At 52.6% G+C, this 15747-nt stretch overlaps 5 protein-coding genes across 5 annotated transcripts; 1 reads left to right on the top strand and 4 right to left on the bottom strand.

The window, feature by feature from the left end:
• Positions 1-34: 34 nt before the first annotated feature.
• On the bottom strand, positions 35-3187 carry LAESUDRAFT_691170 (Tcp11-domain-containing protein). The gene is made up of 3 exons (XM_040906082.1): positions 2151-3187; positions 1456-2087; positions 35-1395 (listed from the first exon to the last, which is right to left on the bottom strand). The coding sequence occupies exons 1-3, from the start codon at positions 2812-2814 to the stop codon at positions 316-318; spliced, it is 2376 nt and encodes a 791-aa protein (XP_040769683.1). The 5' UTR covers positions 2815-3187; the 3' UTR covers positions 35-315.
• A 1543-nt stretch (positions 3188-4730) lies between these two features.
• Positions 4731-6943, bottom strand: LAESUDRAFT_740585 (V-type ATPase). The gene is made up of 10 exons (XM_040911089.1): positions 6820-6943; positions 6741-6768; positions 6660-6687; positions 6340-6610; positions 6149-6288; positions 5764-6090; positions 5555-5705; positions 5309-5496; positions 5121-5250; positions 4731-5066 (listed from the first exon to the last, which is right to left on the bottom strand). The coding sequence occupies exons 1-10, from the start codon at positions 6908-6910 to the stop codon at positions 4873-4875; spliced, it is 1548 nt and encodes a 515-aa protein (XP_040769684.1). The 5' UTR covers positions 6911-6943; the 3' UTR covers positions 4731-4872.
• A 128-nt stretch (positions 6944-7071) lies between these two features.
• LAESUDRAFT_776480 (TBCD protein) lies at positions 7072-11614 on the bottom strand (the record flags this gene model as incomplete). Its single annotated transcript, XM_040913830.1, has 21 exons — positions 7072-7144; positions 7204-7304; positions 7358-7442; positions 7491-7571; positions 7627-7853; positions 7910-8045; positions 8099-8468; positions 8515-8608; positions 8663-8801; positions 8861-9117; positions 9168-9284; positions 9336-9489; positions 9536-9636; positions 9696-9920; positions 9979-10236; positions 10290-10396; positions 10473-10689; positions 10741-10819; positions 10867-11149; positions 11202-11397; positions 11453-11614. The coding sequence occupies 21 exons, from the start codon at positions 11612-11614 to the stop codon at positions 7072-7074; spliced, it is 3462 nt and encodes a 1153-aa protein (XP_040769685.1).
• Positions 11615-11824: 210 nt separating this feature from the next.
• LAESUDRAFT_808945 (thymine dioxygenase) lies at positions 11825-14080 on the top strand. Its single transcript, XM_040914106.1, has 10 exons — positions 11825-12226; positions 12284-12359; positions 12417-12613; positions 12665-12789; positions 12869-13007; positions 13069-13126; positions 13204-13304; positions 13369-13377; positions 13436-13510; positions 13564-14080. The coding sequence occupies exons 1-10, from the start codon at positions 12044-12046 to the stop codon at positions 13603-13605; spliced, it is 1005 nt and encodes a 334-aa protein (XP_040769686.1). The 5' UTR covers positions 11825-12043; the 3' UTR covers positions 13606-14080.
• A 255-nt stretch (positions 14081-14335) lies between these two features.
• LAESUDRAFT_164528 (uncharacterized protein) lies at positions 14336-15553 on the bottom strand. Its single transcript, XM_040901416.1, has 6 exons — positions 15418-15553; positions 15116-15353; positions 14939-14956; positions 14788-14880; positions 14672-14725; positions 14336-14617 (listed from the first exon to the last, which is right to left on the bottom strand). The coding sequence occupies exons 2-6, from the start codon at positions 15282-15284 to the stop codon at positions 14502-14504; spliced, it is 450 nt and encodes a 149-aa protein (XP_040769687.1). The 5' UTR covers positions 15285-15353; positions 15418-15553; the 3' UTR covers positions 14336-14501.
• Positions 15554-15747: the final 194 nt, after the last annotated feature.

The following is a 15747-nucleotide window of genomic DNA, read 5'->3' on the forward strand; positions in this document are numbered from 1 at the left end:
ATCCAGACTTAAGATATTTTCACCAGTTTTTCATCAGGTTTCCCGTGGAAAAATAAATCTGTGCAGGCTGTGTGAGAACACCTTTCTGTTCAACAGCGCTCGCTACATGGTCGCCTAATCTTTCATCGCCCATGATCCCCTTGAAACGTTGTCGAATTCTTCTTCATTACCAATGATCGTACGACTAATTACAAACGGCCGTCCTCGTTTCATTAACTCGGTATGCAGAACGGTACGGCAAGGAAACAATCAAATGACAGAAACGAGAGTGGGTATCTGGCACGCGAGAGCGCGAGCCCTGTCTGTGGCATGGGCCTAATCACACGGTGAAGGCGCATTGCCGCACCAATCCGGCACGAAGATCGGCTGGGCGTAGAGCGCGCCGTAGACGTTCAAATGGATAGACGCAAGTTTTGCCACCCTCTCCGCAAGGTGGTTGATCTCCGGCATGAGGGGTTCGAGACCATTGGTTGTCGTGGTAGGCTCCTCTTCCAGCTGAGGCTCGCTCTTCTTGAGAGAGGGAACCACCAGCTGCATGGTAGCCTCCAGCACCTGATCCCGTACTCGCGAGCGCATGAGAGTACTCAGCGGCGAGTCCTGACGCAGATTCGACTCTGCCCAGCTTGATGCCAGCTTCACCGCCTGTTCGTCTGGCGCGCATGTGAGAGCATGCCGTTCCGTGCTCGGCGTTCGGCGGGCATTGGTAGCACGCATCGTTACCTGCAGGACAACATTGCTCATCTCCTGTCGCCACTTGGCCGCTTCCGCTTCTGCCTTCGCTTGGGAAGACTCACGGCTCGCGCGCCGCGCACCCTGGAAACACGTTCCGAGATGTGGCGGGCCTATCTCCCAGATCTCCTTCTTGAGCTTGAGCAGCTCGTCCACCTTCACACCACCCTTCGCGGAGTCGTGTGGTCCGCACGTGCCGGAAAACACGAGCTGGCGGTAGAGCATGAGGAGCATATACAGCGCGACGTAGTCGGCTGCATCATTTGTGAATGTCGTTAAGCGGTTGTGATCGAGATAAAGGGTTTCTGGGTATCGCGCACAATGTGCAGAAGTCGAAGCTGGGCGGGGCGTGGAGGGCGAAAGGGTTGAATGTGAAATGGCGGAAGAGGGCGGTGGGGGGTTGAACACGAGGTCCACAATAGCAGTCGTCACAGCTATCTGAACCTGCGTCCGCTGAGGAAGTTTTGTGAAATCCTGATATGCACGCAGGGTCGACCTCTCCACGCGACGAGCGACTTCCTGATATGCAGATTGGAGCCACTGACGCGTAAGATCGAGGGAGAGCTGATCGCCCTGCCTGTTCTCCTGGAACGTCTTCAGCTCATACTGCGCCGACGTCTGTATGAGATACGGACGCAGAGTTTGCAACTGGTGGTTTGCAACATCCTGATGAATAGGTACAATGATCAGATATGCATATTCTAATCGCTGGAAAGTGACACTGACCAGCTTCATGAGCTCCATTATCTCGAAGCACAATCGGATGGCACGGACAGCGTCGACCTTGGTGCCGGTTCCACCTGGCGCGCAGGACTTTGCCAGCGCAACCATCTGGTCGACAGCATGGTCGCGCATGGGCGCACAGTGGCACCGGATGATGTCGCCGATGGTCAGGAAGACGCCTGACGGGTCAAAGAGGCGATGATCGATCTCCTGCTGTATAAGGTCTGCGTCCAATACCGACCTCAACATTGTCACATGAGCCACATTCTGCTGCACCTGTAGCTGCAGCGACGAGGGCTGAACACACACCCCGGTGCTCTTGGAGACGACGGGCTGAATGATGGATATAAGCACCTCGAGGAGCTCCTGCAGTAGTGGACGGATGCGCGATGGCGCCCGCACGGTTATGCGGTTCTCGGCGGTATATGCGTAAACAGATCTTCCAACTGGCAGTGGCAGCGAGCGGCAAACACATATGCGTTCGCACGGCCTTCCGTGCAGGTCCATGGTGAAACACGTACATCCGCACTCCAGCTCTCGCACGATCGCGAGCCAGTAGTTGTCAGCGAGATCGCGCTTCCTACGACTGGATGTCGGACGAAACTGCAGCCCCGAATCGAACAACAAGTCGTGACCTAAGCATATGTACATGATGAGGCGCACTCTGATATAGGGGGAGACAAAAAAAAGAGACGAACGGAGCTGAGGATTCCGGAGGATGGCTTCCAGGTCGAGCTCTTTCAACGTCTCCCGGTTGATGGGCGGTTGATGTGACGGTATATGCGCCGAGATATGGCCCACAGGCGAGACGGGTACGGAAGAGACGGCACGAGGGGTGGAGGGAACACTGCTAGTGCGCAACAAGGATCCTCTGCTGGGCCCTGGCTCGGTCGCCGAGACGATGCCCGTATCGCGAGTATCGCCAGAATGGATGCGTCGTGCGTACCTCTGTGGTGATGGCAAGCAGTGATTGTACAGCCCATGTGCCCTGCGGTAACGCCGAGAGGATGAAGATGGAGACTGAGGAATCTCGACGCGGGGTCGCTTTGGTCGTGATGGGCTCTCCGCCGGGGCCTGCGACACGAGCGCCATTGCCGAAGAAGACGGTGGCGAGGGCGTCTGCCACGACTGCACCATCGGTTGGTCAGTGTCGACGAGAAGCCAGGACGCAGAAGGATGGTCGGCACTCTTTGCGGGGCATCGGGGAGTAGCGGAGGAGTCGACGAGCATGGGTTCGCACGCAGCCGATGGGTCCGACGATGAGGACGCGTCTTGCAGCTTGGTCTGGTGGTCGTCACGGTCGGCCTTGCGCTTGCGGCTCAGGGAGTGGAAAGGGAGAGCTTCATGGGCAAGGTCGTCCATGGATGGTCGGGAAGGGGGAGAAGGTGATAGGGAGGAAGGAGGATATGAGCCACCATATTTAGGGAGGAAGCTTGCGAACACATGGTAGCAGGCCGCTTGACTTCCACACGCTGCCTACCGCTCTCTCCTCCACCAGGCGCTCAACGCATTTTCTCTTATTCTTTTCGCCTTGTTTGCACCGTCATCTGCCGCATGGCCAGCGTGGCCGTCTCGTGCAGGCATCCAGTAACCGGACACCAGCGTTGTGCCACAATTGGCCAGCACCCGCTCTTTCAACGCGCCCTCCACGAGCGAGCTCGGGGCGCACACCATCAGCAACTCGCGTATCGGTCGCTCTCAATGCGGACTTCACCGTGAAGAATGGGCGAGAGCGCTGGCTGCTGGCGAGCTGCAAGCCAGTTTCGAGTCAGCGGATCACCTCCCACCAATCTCCGTCAGGACGGTTCGCACGCCATGGCTGCATTTTCGCCACGTTCTCACTCTGCGGGCGTTTTGGCCTGTCCGAGAGCGGTTCGTTTCCGGCGTACGTAACATAGCCCCTTTATCTGATCAGCTTCCGGTCCTGTTAGACCACTCAGTTTAACCAAAGTTGCTTGGGTCCGAACGGTTGCAACGGGCCAGGGCGTGGCCGCCGGTTTTCCGGCTGTTTCGATCACAACCAACAGCAAGAGTCATAGCCGGTCGTTTCGACAGATTCAGGCGCAACTCTGCATTGCTTGCTGCGGCGGGTACCGCAAGACGGGACATCCTTGCAAATGGCCATTCCTGCCTCAGGTAAACCCACAAGGCCGAACATGAGGCTACCGCTGCTCTACTTCGTGTCTTGCCACCTTCTCGCTTGGGGCTACGCAAGGCATCAGGCATGCCGCCTGCGTCTTTCTAGAAAGGTTGGTGTATGCGCCATCGGCCGCATACACTGTAGGTGCTGAAGGCGCATGTGCCACTGCGGAGTCTCGTTCTTACCCCGAGGGGCCGCAGCCGCAATTGATTCCAGCGTAGTGCCCGTGTCCACCGCCTCGGATGTTGATGGGTATTTAGCAAGATTCATTTTGCTGTGCATCAGGTGCTATCTTCCCCGGTCTGTAAAACTGCCTCTTCACTTCAAAGATCAACAGCCATGAAGGGGCAACCATCTGAATCTGCCAAAATCTGCATCATTCAGTATAGTTCTATCATTGATGCCAGCCTGACCATCGCTTACATGGCGAGATTGGAGCTCTCTTCGGCCACCTTTGCATCAGAGTCCATTGCGCCAATACATCAATTGCTCTCGTGTCAGAGTCAATCCTTTCGCGAGCACGACATCGAGAAGCCATTGTTAGCATAGCACTATCTGTTCACAACAAGCAGCTGCAATGGGCCGCCTCATGTCTCTGGCCCCATACCACCGAGCTGCAGCGCTCTCTATCGGTCGATTCCAGTGCGGCACAGATAACGCCTCGAGTGCAAATTCCTTGCCTCGCTGTCCTATCCTCCGGAGGCTTATCTCAGCAACGAAGACGAGACGAGCGACATGGCGGCGGTGCTGGGACGCTCTTGCCATGGCAGGACTGCCTCATGCACGAAGGGAACATTCCGACTCACGCGGACTCAGGCGCCATGAAATGGAGGCATTTGCACTTAGTTCTATCACGTCATGAATACGTCCAGATATCTCGGCCACATGTTCCCCGCAAGCTGCCTTTACCGCCTCCGAGCAGCACCGTCGCTGGAGCTTTCCCGTCTCGGAAACCATAAAGGGACCCGAGGATCCCGCGCGCTCGGCGAACACGAGGAGTCTTTCCCCCACCCGCAGCCGCCCTCTGCGTTCTAGTCATCCAGCCTGTTGTCAGTAAGAATGGGAAGCTCAGCAATGCCGGGGTTCCACAGTGAACCCTTCAACAATGACAATGCAGTGCTTGACGTCACGGATTCTTGTCGTCTACACGATATCCGCCATTGTCGCCTTCATATGGACAAGAATGCGACCACGTTGTGTCATCATGTATGGTCAGAAGATGACTTTCGTGAAAGCTGTGGGATATACACGTCTCTGGGTTGTGCTACTAATATTGTCCTTCATGCGTCGTCAATGAGCTTCTCACCCACCTGGCCGGTTGGCTGCAGGTCCTCCGTCGCCTTCTTTGCTTTGCGACCATAGAACTCAGCGATGATCTTGGGACTGATTCGATTGAGCTGTTCCTTGGGGAAAATACGGAGCAGGCTCCAAGCGAGGTCAAGAGATTCGAAGATGGTTCGTGCCTCGTACGGACCTGCAAGCTTATTAGATGAACTGGTCTGGCGCTCCACACGTGCAAGATGCTCACCTTGGCCAACGAACTGGCGCTCAAACTTGTCGAGGAACTCCAATGCTAGTTTGTCTTCAGGGGACAGCGCCTCCTCACCGACTACGGCCTTCATCGCGGCGGCATCGCGGCCAATAGCATACTTGGCATACTGCGATAGATGGGTCAGCCAGGGCAATCGGCCGGAACAAAGCGAACTCAGCACGGACCAATTGATTCGAGACATCGGCGTGATCTTTCCTGGTCAGTTTCTCGCCGATGGCACTTTTCATCAGACGGGACAACGAGGGTAGCACATTAATTGGTGGGTAGATTTGCCTGTTGTGTAGTTGACGATCGACGAAAATTTGGCCTTCCGTGATGTAGCCTGTCAAGTCAGGAATCGGATGTGTAATGTCTGCAGCGGCACCAGGAGTTTAACGTCAGAGGCGTGCATTTAGTCCATGCACACTCACCATCATTCGGCATCGTGAGGATAGGAATTTGTGTAATAGAACCGTTACGACCCTGCACACGACCAGCGCGCTCATATATCGTGGACAAGTCAGTATACATGTAACCCGGGTATCCACGACGGCCTGGAACCTCCTCTCGCGCAGCCGACACCTGTTCGAAGGAATGAAGTTTTCATAGGCTCACGCTCATAGGATCGAGAGATGCTTGCCTCGCGCAGTGCGTCCGCATATGACGACATATCAGTCAAGATAACTAGGACGTGCTTCTCGAGTTGGTATGCATAGTACTCTGCCGTTGTGAGCGCGAGACGAGGTGTGATGATACGCTCGATTGTGGGATCGTTCGCCAGGTTCAAGAACAGCGTCACCCTATCTAGACTGCCATTCTCCTCGAAGTCTTGCTTGAAGAACCGCGCGGTCTCCATGTTGACACCCATCGCAGCAAACACGACGGAAAAGTTGTCCTCGTGCCCGTCATGTACGTCCTTCGTTGGTCGCTTGACGAGGCCAGCTTGTCGCACGATTTGAGCAGCAATCTACATGGTGCCCTGATGGTCAGCAACACGAGAGATGCTCGTGTACGGCCTCACTAACTTCATTATGAGGGAGACCGGCAGCTGAGAAGATAGGAATCTTCTGGCCACGCGCAATAGAGTTCATAACGTCAATAGTAGAAATCCCAGTCTGGATCATCTCTTCCGGGTATATGCGAGAGTAAGGGTTGATTGGAGAACCTATACTATGATCATCAGGCGTGTAACATACAACAGCAAGGAGGAACCGACCATTGATGTCCAGGTAGTCCTCTGCAAACACCTTCGGGCCCTGATCAATAGGCAGACCTGAGCCGTTGAATATCCGGCCTAGCATGTCCTCAGCGACAGGGAGTTTCATGCTACTCCCTGTGAATTCGACGTGTGTGGCCTTCACGTCAACTCCGGAAGTCCCCTCGAACACCTGCACAATGGCCTTCTTTCCCTGTACCTCCAGCACCTGTCCACCACGTTTTGTGCCATCCGGCAGTGTGAGCTGTACGATCTCATTGTATGAAGGGAACTAATGGACGGTGATCAGCGCCATCCAGATGAAATGCCTGACCTTATACCTTGACGTTGTCCAGCACCACGAGCGGACTGAATGTTCGTCAGTCAATCGAGTTTAGATGCTGCACGAATGCTCCACACACCCGTTGATTGCAGAGACTGTCCGGTAATCTGGAGGAGCCTCAGAACATGATCGCGCACTCTCTGCAGTGCACTACATACCCAGATGCGGCTTGACCGTGTATTCTCGCGTCACTGCAGCCGCGTTGATAGCTGCGAGTTCTTTGTCACTTATTCTAGGGTCCGCAGCCATGTTGGTGACCGGTAAAGGGTGCGACAAGTAATGGTCCCAGCAACTGTCTCGAACATAGTACACACTGACGCAAGGCGATGTATATTTTCCCACGCCTACATCTCGTAGTTACTCGGCGTGAACGTAACGCTACGTAGTATCGTATTTCCCACTGGTATCAGCTATGCCCGCCCCGCAAGTAGATCGACACATTCCCGGGCTGCATCCTGCACCGCAGACAGATCGCTTGACATCCTACAGCAGGACGATTCAGTTCGTAAATTGCAGGACAGCATAGGGACCATGATTCATACCACTCCGCCTCCAGCAAGACGTTCTCCACTTCATCAGTTTCATAGCCCAGGTCTTTGCTTTGCAGGACAACATATAGATGTTCTGCCGTCTCTGCTCGAACCTGTGTAGATCATGGTCAGTCGCTTTCTGTGAGACGGCTCAAGCAGATTCAACCTTCGGATATTGGTGCGTCAGGAAATCTGGGAGTCTATCAATGCATTCTTGACGCAATGATGCGACGGGCAGCAAATTTGCAACACTGTGGGCTGCGTATAGTTTTGTCCTGCAAGGGAAACTGACTGCGTACATTCGCATAGACATTATGATACGCTGATGATTCTTGAGGCGAGGAACGTTTCTTGAGGCTATCGAAAGCAATTTCCGCAAGCTGGGGATGTACTCTGTCTAGATTAGCAACGATGTCGATGTGCCATTACTCGTACCTCGCTAATCCTTCGGGGTCTTCCGATAACCTCTCGAGGGCGTCCGCCTCGAGCAAAACGTTTACAGTCTGCAGCACTGGCACGACCACGTTGTTGGCGCTTAGATTGCTGCTGGCCTGCGCGATGAGATCCCGTACCAGTCCACGAAGATCATATTCATGGGGGGCCGCAGCAACCACAGGCAGTTGCAACGCGTAAGAGATCAGACTGGCCGAGACAGGTCGTTGCTTGCAGCAATCCAGCAGGGTGAGCTGTCATCACTAGATCGTTTCGAGTCACTCACTGTACTGTCAGTCCGAGTGCTGACGCTCATTATTAGGCCAGCAAGGACACGTTCTCGATATCTCTCGACATTGAGCAATTGAACTGCCTTAGGGAATAACCGTTCCCCATCATTCCAACCGATGGTCTCACTCTCGCTACCGAAGACCGGAACTATGGAAGCGCTCTTGCCGACATAAGGTTCGCTCACCTTAAAAAGACGCTCTTGACAAAAGCATCTTTATGTATTCTCCACGCATCGGCGTCCCCCACTTTGGGCAGTGGCAACAGAATCAGCCGTATGAAACATTCTCCGGCTTGCTGGCGCACGTTATCGAGTCGCTCGACGCCTTGTTTGAGAATGCCGCCCACTGCATCGTGATACTTCGATGCAGGAAAGTATTGGGCGAAAGCAGGAAGGTCCTCAGAATGTGAAAAGAGGATCTCCGCGAATGCAGTGAGGCTTTGGACGCAAGCGACCCGAATCCAGGAGCCAACGTCACCCCGCTCATCGGAGGTGTAGTCGCCCAAGCCTTCTTGCAGAGCATCGACCATCCTGCATACTGTCGAGGGCGTCAAGTCTACACCCAGTCAGGCTCCAGTCACTGTATAACTAGGCATGCGTACGTTCTGCCAACCTTGGAACAACGTTCGCCAAAATTTGTGGCATAGAAGCATAGGCATTTCGCCGGGCTTCAACGTTCATACTACTCCCAAGCGCCTGAATATGCCTGATGAAATCGCATGTTGCCGATAATGCAAAGACTGGACGTACGGATTTATCAACGCAGCTCAGTAAGCATCTGACAGCTTCCGTGAGCCTGTGGGAATGTGCGTTGTAATCGAGAACGCCCAGCACCCTGCAAAGGCTCTGTTGCATCGCAGATGACCTAACCGTGAACTCTCGGATCAACCTGCCAGGAGAATGCAGGATGAGCAATGGAAATGTCACCTAACAACATGGTGAAGATACCTGTCTACCAAGGCGGAACAGTCCACAAGCTGGCTTACAGCCGCCATGGCAGATGCTGCAGCCTCCTGGACTGCGGGACTTCTACTCTTCAGGCCGACATCGACTATCTTGCTCCAGCGGGTGGCCAAGGCATTTTCTTGCCGGGTGTCCACCAGAGTGATACTGTTCGCTATCAGATCACAAGCTGCCGCTGTAATCAGTTCATGTCGGGGAGATTCGATAATCTTAGAGGGGACATCAGACAGCCATGAAAAGATCTGAAAGTATATCAGTGGGTAATTATCTCATATAGTCTAGCATTGCTGACCTTCCGCCGTTCCTCTACCATATCCTCGCCGAGGACCCGATAGGCAGCAGCCAGTTCCGTTAACGTAAGGAGCGCCCCATGAATGTCACCGATATCTGGGCCCTTCAGGAATAGTGCCTACATACACCAGTTCAACGAGACTCGACCTTCGAAACGAATGCCACGAACCGCTCTTCTTGCAGCGTTTGGGCCGAAACTTGGCAGATCAAGCTGGCAGATAGCACGAAGAGCTTGCGCTCCCAGCTGCCTCATGGCTGGATCCCAGTGTCGTAATGTAGTCGTGAGCAAATGATCCATCAGGTACGAACGGTATTCTGTGTGTCTGTAGGGGTCATTTCATGCCATATCGTGAGAGAACCTTAACCTACTCCGCGACCTCCGGCGCAGCGACCAAGAATGCATTTCGACGTATGCCAACAGAGTAGAAATCCGTCTTGCGCAGCACGTTTATACCGTGAGCAAATAGACCCTACATGGAGATTGAGTTTGTTCAATGACGCTAGGAATCGTGAGAAGCATATCACTCACCGTACGTCCTACGTATTCTTGGAATGTAGCACTCGCGGCTCGGCGGATGTTAATTTCTCGATCAAACACTGAGACTGCCACCAATCGCTCAGACAACGTCCCTGCGTATGGTGCCAGTGCACTGACATCCTGAATGCGAGCGAGGGACCACAGAACGTAACACGCAGCATCACGGACGTTCGAGCCGATGGAGTGTGAACCCTTGCGAATGTCGAAGTAGAGCGCCTATAAAAATTGTCCTCAATTAGCCAGCGACGTTTCACAGTCTATCAACGTGGGTGACCTTGCACAGCCAGTCGACGAGTTCTGAGAGCTTGTGTTCAGGTATCAAGCCCCTCCGCGCCATCTCGGCGCAGGCAAGACAGGCGCCATGCCAAGTACCTTCAGCGATAGACGGCATGTCATAGAGGGTGGCGGCTGCCATGGAGTGTATAGCGAAGAGAGAAATAACGTTATCCAGCACTTGTTCAGCAAACTCAGTTGGAAGTCGCTCTGATATTCGTGCAATTCCCTTTGCAGCCGACCATCGGACGACTGTATCCTTCAGAGTCCCCTTCAGCGTCCAGGACATTAGATACGGCTGGCTTATCTTACCTTGTCTTGCACTGTTTTGAAGAGTTCCTCTAGGATCGACTCGACTTCTTCGGGGACATCCGCTTCCTCATCGTCAATTGCTTGAACCTCTTCGACGGCATCGGAAACTGTATTGGAATCCAGCGCGCGACCTATTTTGCCTTTAGAATGGTTGTTGGTTGGGTGGAGTGTCACAGACCGTACCTCTTCTCCGGATTGCACGATTTCGAGCCGGGAGGAGGCGAAGAACCGTACGTGAGAGGAGCTTAGTTCTAAGCTTCCTGGTCAATGTGTTGCTCATAAGGACCTGACTATCTTGCACAGTATTGCTTATGTCCAAGAACGCGGAGAGGTGCGATTGCACTTGCTCGATGAACCCCGATTTTGCGACCTCGCAAAGCACATGCATCAATCCAATCGCCTGAACGTATCGTTATTCATGTTACGACACTCCAAACAGCTCTATGCTTACTATGAAGTGGTCGTTCTGGGCTTTGACTGTCGTAAGCGACCATTCTAGAAATGCTGGGAATCTGACACTTGTATCCTTCCTGCGACGATTGGTACTTCAATCTACACTTAAGCATGGAAGACGCACCTCGTATAGAGCCTTGAAAGTAGAATAGCGGCGCCCTCTCGCTCTAGACCAGCATTGCCCAGGTACGATTTACCTACAGCTTCAATCTTCGCAGCAGTTTCGCCGAGGTGATCGAGCTTGTCAAATTGGTCCAGGTCAAATGGTATCATGCAGATGAGAGATAACCACAGTAACACCGCATATCTCAAAGGCCATTGCGCCGGATCCTGGACGGGACTGTATGGCGAGAGGATGTATTCCAGCGCGATAGTCAGATCTGCGATTTCGTGGGGGAAGAATCTGACTGACACAGACGATATCAGATGAGGCCGGAAGATGGTGCCATTATCACTGACTAATTGTCTTGTAACCGCGAAACTTGATGTAGCTGTACAGGAGAAGGGCAATACGAGCAACACGGATTGTAGGTGCTGTAGATCGTTGCACGCCAGACATATTCCGTGCATGAGCTTTGAGAGCTTCTGCTACCGGTGTCACAAGTTGTTCCAGAAATGGATCCAACAAGTAAGACTGCTCCTGATACTCGTCGAGCTATATTCAAACGTGTGATCGACCGATTGAGAAATGGCCTCGAAACACCGCTCACAATGTCACACAAATTCTTCAATATTTGTTCTTCCCGTCTGTTCTCCTCTGGCTCAGGCTCTTGGAACAAATCAAGAGACAATAGCGATTGCTGCTTATCCAAAAACTCTTGGTGTTTCTCGAAAGTCACGAATAGCCGAGCTTCTGTGTACTCTTCGTCCATTGTCTTCGCACTGATCCAAGAATGCGTATGTTGATGAGGCGAACTGCCAGAAGAACTTTGTCACTGCGAATAATGGACAGCAGAAGGAACCTGCGTCGCATAATGCATTCCAGCCTGCGTCCCACCACGGTCACATGACCATTGTCACCGTGTGACACTACGCGTCCCTCTCGATCTCATGACGGCCTGCCCGCTTCTAAATTGGTGGTCGTCCGCATCTTTGATCTGTCCGTGCCGAGTTCGCCCTGCTATCTCTCGTCGCTGCCCAGCCAACTTATCAATTTGAGGAACCACGTGCATAGCAAGCTTCTAGCCTGGGAGTAATTTCATGGCGTGTTATCTGTGATATGTAGCCAGCACCGATGGTATATATATTACCGCAGTTGTCCTGAATCAGCAACAAAGCGCGCAGCTTTTCTGCACTCCAACATGTCTGACGTCAAGCTTGGAGACGTGCACGGCATTCCTATCATAGACTTCAGTGCCTTCTCGGACGGATCCAGGAAGCAGGACGTCGCGGATGCCATGCTTAACTCGTTCAAGACTATCGGATTTGTGTATCTCGTCAACCATGGACTGTCAAAGGAGAGGATCGACAAAATGTTTGACTGGGTGTGTGTTGACGCAGCATTGATGTAGCAGGAATTGTCAATCTCACCTTTGTTGCAGTCCAAGAAATTCTTTGCCCAGCCTTTGGAGACTAAACTTCTCGCTCCCCATCCACCCTCTGGCGCCCATCATAGAGGTTGCTTAATCTGATTCACTTTATCAGGAAGCTAGGTGGCTGACGTTATGAGCGTAGGCTATTCTGCGCCCGGCGTAGAGAAGGTTGTCCACGACGTCCATGATACCGAAGAACTGGCCAAAACTCGCGCCAAAGCACCGGATGTCAAAGAAAGCTTCGAGTGTGGCCGAGAAGGCGACGAGACTATGGCCAACATATGGCTTCCTGATGGAATACTACCCGGCTTCAAAGAGGCCTGTCTCGACTTTTTCTGGGTAGATCGCTCTATCGCTGGCACCGATATCGGCTCTCACATGCTCTGATAGGCGTGTTACGAGGTCGAATTGACAATCTTAAGGGCACTCGCTGTAGGCCTTCACCTGCCTGAAGATTATCTTGTGAAGTACCATGCAACGCCCGACAACCAGCTGCGGTTGTTGCACTATCCAAGGTGAGACGATATGCGATAGTCTAAATTCACTTTAGCACAAATCTACTCCATATCTCATTCATGGTCCTTCGGAATTTAGCGTTCCGATGGATAAGTTGCGAAACGATAAAGTTGCTAGAATCGGTGCCCATTCTGACTTCGATAGCATCACCCTGTTGATGCAAGATAACGCCGGAGGATTAGAGGTGGAAAATCTGCACAAGCCGGGAGAATTCATCGTGAGGCTGCTCTCTTACCATCGAAAACGCACGACAGATAATGACATGGGATGATACGAAGAGTGCAACGCCCGTGGAGGGTGCCATTGTAGTCAATGCCGGCGATTTCCTCATGCGATGTATGCCTCTTGTTTGCCTATGAGGTTTCAGCGCATTGGCTATCGTCTGCTGATTGACCAAAACGTTGTTCCGATAGGGTCAAACGACACGATCAAAAGCACAATCCATCGCGTTCGTGCCCCTCCTAACATGATCACAAAGGACGGCATGACCCCGGAACGTTATTCGATTCCCTATGTGAGTCTCGCAGTATCCTTGCCAATTTGTAGAGGCTTCACTAAAGCAAACTCGCCGCTTGCAGTTCTGCAGCGTAATAAGTTCACTTGATCCGTACACCCGAAACAGTGCTCAGTGACAACTCGCCGCAGGACCACGATCAGGTCGTTGACTGTCTACCGGGGACCTTCTCCCTCGAAAATCCAAAGAAGTATGAACCTATCTCGGTGAGTGTCCGCCTGAGATGCTCTTCGTGTCCATCAAGCTAATGAGTCCCCAGGCCGGTGATTATATCAGGCAACGGCTTGCTGCGAATTACTAGCGTGAAATGGCACGATGCGGCTTATGTCCGGCCTCTTTGATGCTAAGCGCGAGCATAGCTGTAACACTGACTGCTCGTGGAAGTATTACTTCTCAACTTTGAATCTTTATCGCGACGGTCTCTACATGTCCACGGTAAGGAACGCTTAAGCGCTTACAGGCCAGTCCGTAAGCGGGCCGCGCGATCGCGCTTTATTCGCTCCCGATCGCCCTCGATCGCAGGCCTCAGTCAGCTCCTTCGTCTTTTCCCCCATATGTGCGTTTTGTCCTGAACCTCCTTCTATCTTTCGGCTCGCTGCTCTGGCTCGAAGCCATAGGTGATCACTTCTCGTCCTTCTATATTCGAGATTCTACCGGTCATCAAAGTGTTCGAACAGGACATCCCATTTCGAGATAGAACTGATGCTTGCGGCATTGCATGTCTATATAGTCTACTGACGATGAATATTTCCAACTCAGAGTTGAGTTTGCATTGGACCCACACTCGTTTACGTCGATGACGGCACCGCGCGGTGAGCCTATGGGAACACAGCCATCGTAGGAACCTCCCTCTCAGATCCAAGGCTAATCCCTATATTCTTCCTTAACGTTGCTGTTCTTTTTTCTTTGAGTCGACATGGAGAGTGCGATGTCATGGCGTACTTCGCGATCTGCCAGTACATACTTAAACTAAGATGATCGGACTGCAATCAGTATAGCACTCTGCATTCGAATCCAGTCGTGATCTTTGTGTGAACGTCGTTTCTTGAATGAACTCGAGCTGGAAATCCGTCATATGTGCAAGAAGAAGTAGACGCTGTCTCTTCCACCAGTTGTGGCTTTAATCAACATACACTTGTTCACAACACAGCGTGTTACACAGTTCAGTGCAGTCGACTGTGAACAAAGGCGTTACTGCTAGCCGGACGAGCGGGACGATCCTGCTAGGTTCCGACTTTCCACCGGACCACGCAGGTAACCGCTCTTGGTGCGGACCGCGTGCGGCGGCAGAGTTCGGCTCCGCTTGATGACCGCTGCAATGATGATGGATGACGGACTACATATTTATATATTCATGGATGACGTACGGGAAGTTGGTGACTCCAGTGGCCTCTTCAAAGGTAGGTGAGTAGGAGCAGGCTCTGGCAAGTCGAAGTCAATCGGTGAATGGCAACTATTATTACAGACAAATGGGCACACATACCTGAACCGGTTAGGTGACCTGGGGACTGAGTCGACAACAGTGCTGCACGCACTGTTCCCATGTCGATAAGGGAATCGAATTGCTCGCTTTGTGCTGGAAAACAATATGTTATTGGCAATCATCTAGAAGTACTCATCGGTCAAATACTCACCCAGCCCCAGGTCAGCATCTGCTACAACAGGGAAAATGTGTGAGCTACGCCAAATGATGGCAATATATGTATGCTCACCTACGAATTGGACAGTCGTGTTTGGAACGCAAAGAAAGTATATATAAGTATCATGTATGCGTGGCGGTGATGCTTCGCTTCGACTATGGGCGCACTTACCGGTGATCAGGGCTGTAGAACGAGATATTAGTTTGAACGGAAGTTCATCAGGCCGTCTCGGTGGGCTACTCAAGCAGATGATGCTGGCTTCCCGGAAATCCACTGGCAATGGTGTCCGAGGCAATGGCATGCTGGGCGACTTCTCCCGCTTGACGATAATTTGCGGCATGGGCTGCTCGATACTCTTGCCAGAACTATGTGTTGGCTTCAGATCATCCTCGTTGATCAGACGGAACCGCTGTGAAAAGCCGTGATATCGGTGTGGTAAACAATGAATATTGAACATATGACTCATCACATACCGTCAGTTTGGTTGTGTAGGGATCAGGACCGCGCTGACTTTTTACTCTCGAAAAGTTACGTATGTGGACTTGATCAGGATCGAACTTGGCTCTGGGGCCATCCTCCAAATCGTCCGAATCGTACAAATCGTCGACAGCCCGGCTTTTCTTGCGAGCGTTCGTGACGACGATGGCCTATCTCGATGAGTAAGCCAACGACAACGTCAATGGACTAGATAGCTGAGGACGCACGTGTATGAGCGCCGTGATGGCGACGTGGCACTCGTAGCTGACATTGGGGGTGTCGCCGTCTTAGAATTGCGTCAAGCTGTGCGTCTCCAGCTTGGTGAC

Source organism: Laetiporus sulphureus (assembly GCF_001632365.1).
Source record: "Laetiporus sulphureus 93-53 unplaced genomic scaffold LAESUscaffold_2, whole genome shotgun sequence".
Taxonomy (NCBI): domain Eukaryota; kingdom Fungi; phylum Basidiomycota; class Agaricomycetes; order Polyporales; family Laetiporaceae; genus Laetiporus; species Laetiporus sulphureus.

What these genes read in the sequence shown, in the direction of transcription:
- LAESUDRAFT_691170 (XM_040906082.1), bottom strand. Translation starts at nt 2,814, where the DNA reads ATGGACGACCTTGCCCATGAAGCTCTCCCTTTCCACTCCCTGAGCCGC. An exon ending in CCTCCGGAATCCTCAGCTCC is followed by an intron (nt 2,088 to 2,150) that starts GTTCGTCTCTTT and finishes ACATATGCTTAG; the next exon opens with GTCACGACTTGTTGTTCGAT. An exon ending in TAATGGAGCTCATGAAGCTG is followed by an intron (nt 1,396 to 1,455) that starts GTCAGTGTCACT and finishes CCTATTCATCAG; the next exon opens with GATGTTGCAAACCACCAGTT.
- LAESUDRAFT_740585 (XM_040911089.1), bottom strand. Translation starts at nt 6,910, where the DNA reads ATGGCTGCGGACCCTAGAATAAGTGACAAAGAACTCGCAGCTATCAAC. An exon ending in CCTCACGATGCCGAATGATG is followed by an intron (nt 5,497 to 5,554) that starts GTGAGTGTGCAT and finishes GTGCCGCTGCAG; the next exon opens with ACATTACACATCCGATTCCT. An exon ending in CCGATGTCTCGAATCAATTG is followed by an intron (nt 5,251 to 5,308) that starts GTCCGTGCTGAG and finishes CATCTATCGCAG; the next exon opens with TATGCCAAGTATGCTATTGG.
- LAESUDRAFT_808945 (XM_040914106.1), top strand. Translation starts at nt 12,044, where the DNA reads ATGTCTGACGTCAAGCTTGGAGACGTGCACGGCATTCCTATCATAGAC. An exon ending in CCTGTCTCGACTTTTTCTGG is followed by an intron (nt 12,614 to 12,664) that starts GTAGATCGCTCT and finishes ATGCTCTGATAG; the next exon opens with GCGTGTTACGAGGTCGAATT. An exon ending in AGAAGTATGAACCTATCTCG is followed by an intron (nt 13,511 to 13,563) that starts GTGAGTGTCCGC and finishes ATGAGTCCCCAG; the next exon opens with GCCGGTGATTATATCAGGCA.
- LAESUDRAFT_164528 (XM_040901416.1), bottom strand. Translation starts at nt 15,284, where the DNA reads ATGCCGCAAATTATCGTCAAGCGGGAGAAGTCGCCCAGCATGCCATTG. An exon ending in AGGTCACCTAACCGGTTCAG is followed by an intron (nt 14,726 to 14,787) that starts GTATGTGTGCCC and finishes TCGACTTGCCAG; the next exon opens with AGCCTGCTCCTACTCACCTA. An exon ending in ACTGGAGTCACCAACTTCCC is followed by an intron (nt 14,618 to 14,671) that starts GTACGTCATCCA and finishes TCATCATTGCAG; the next exon opens with CGGTCATCAAGCGGAGCCGA.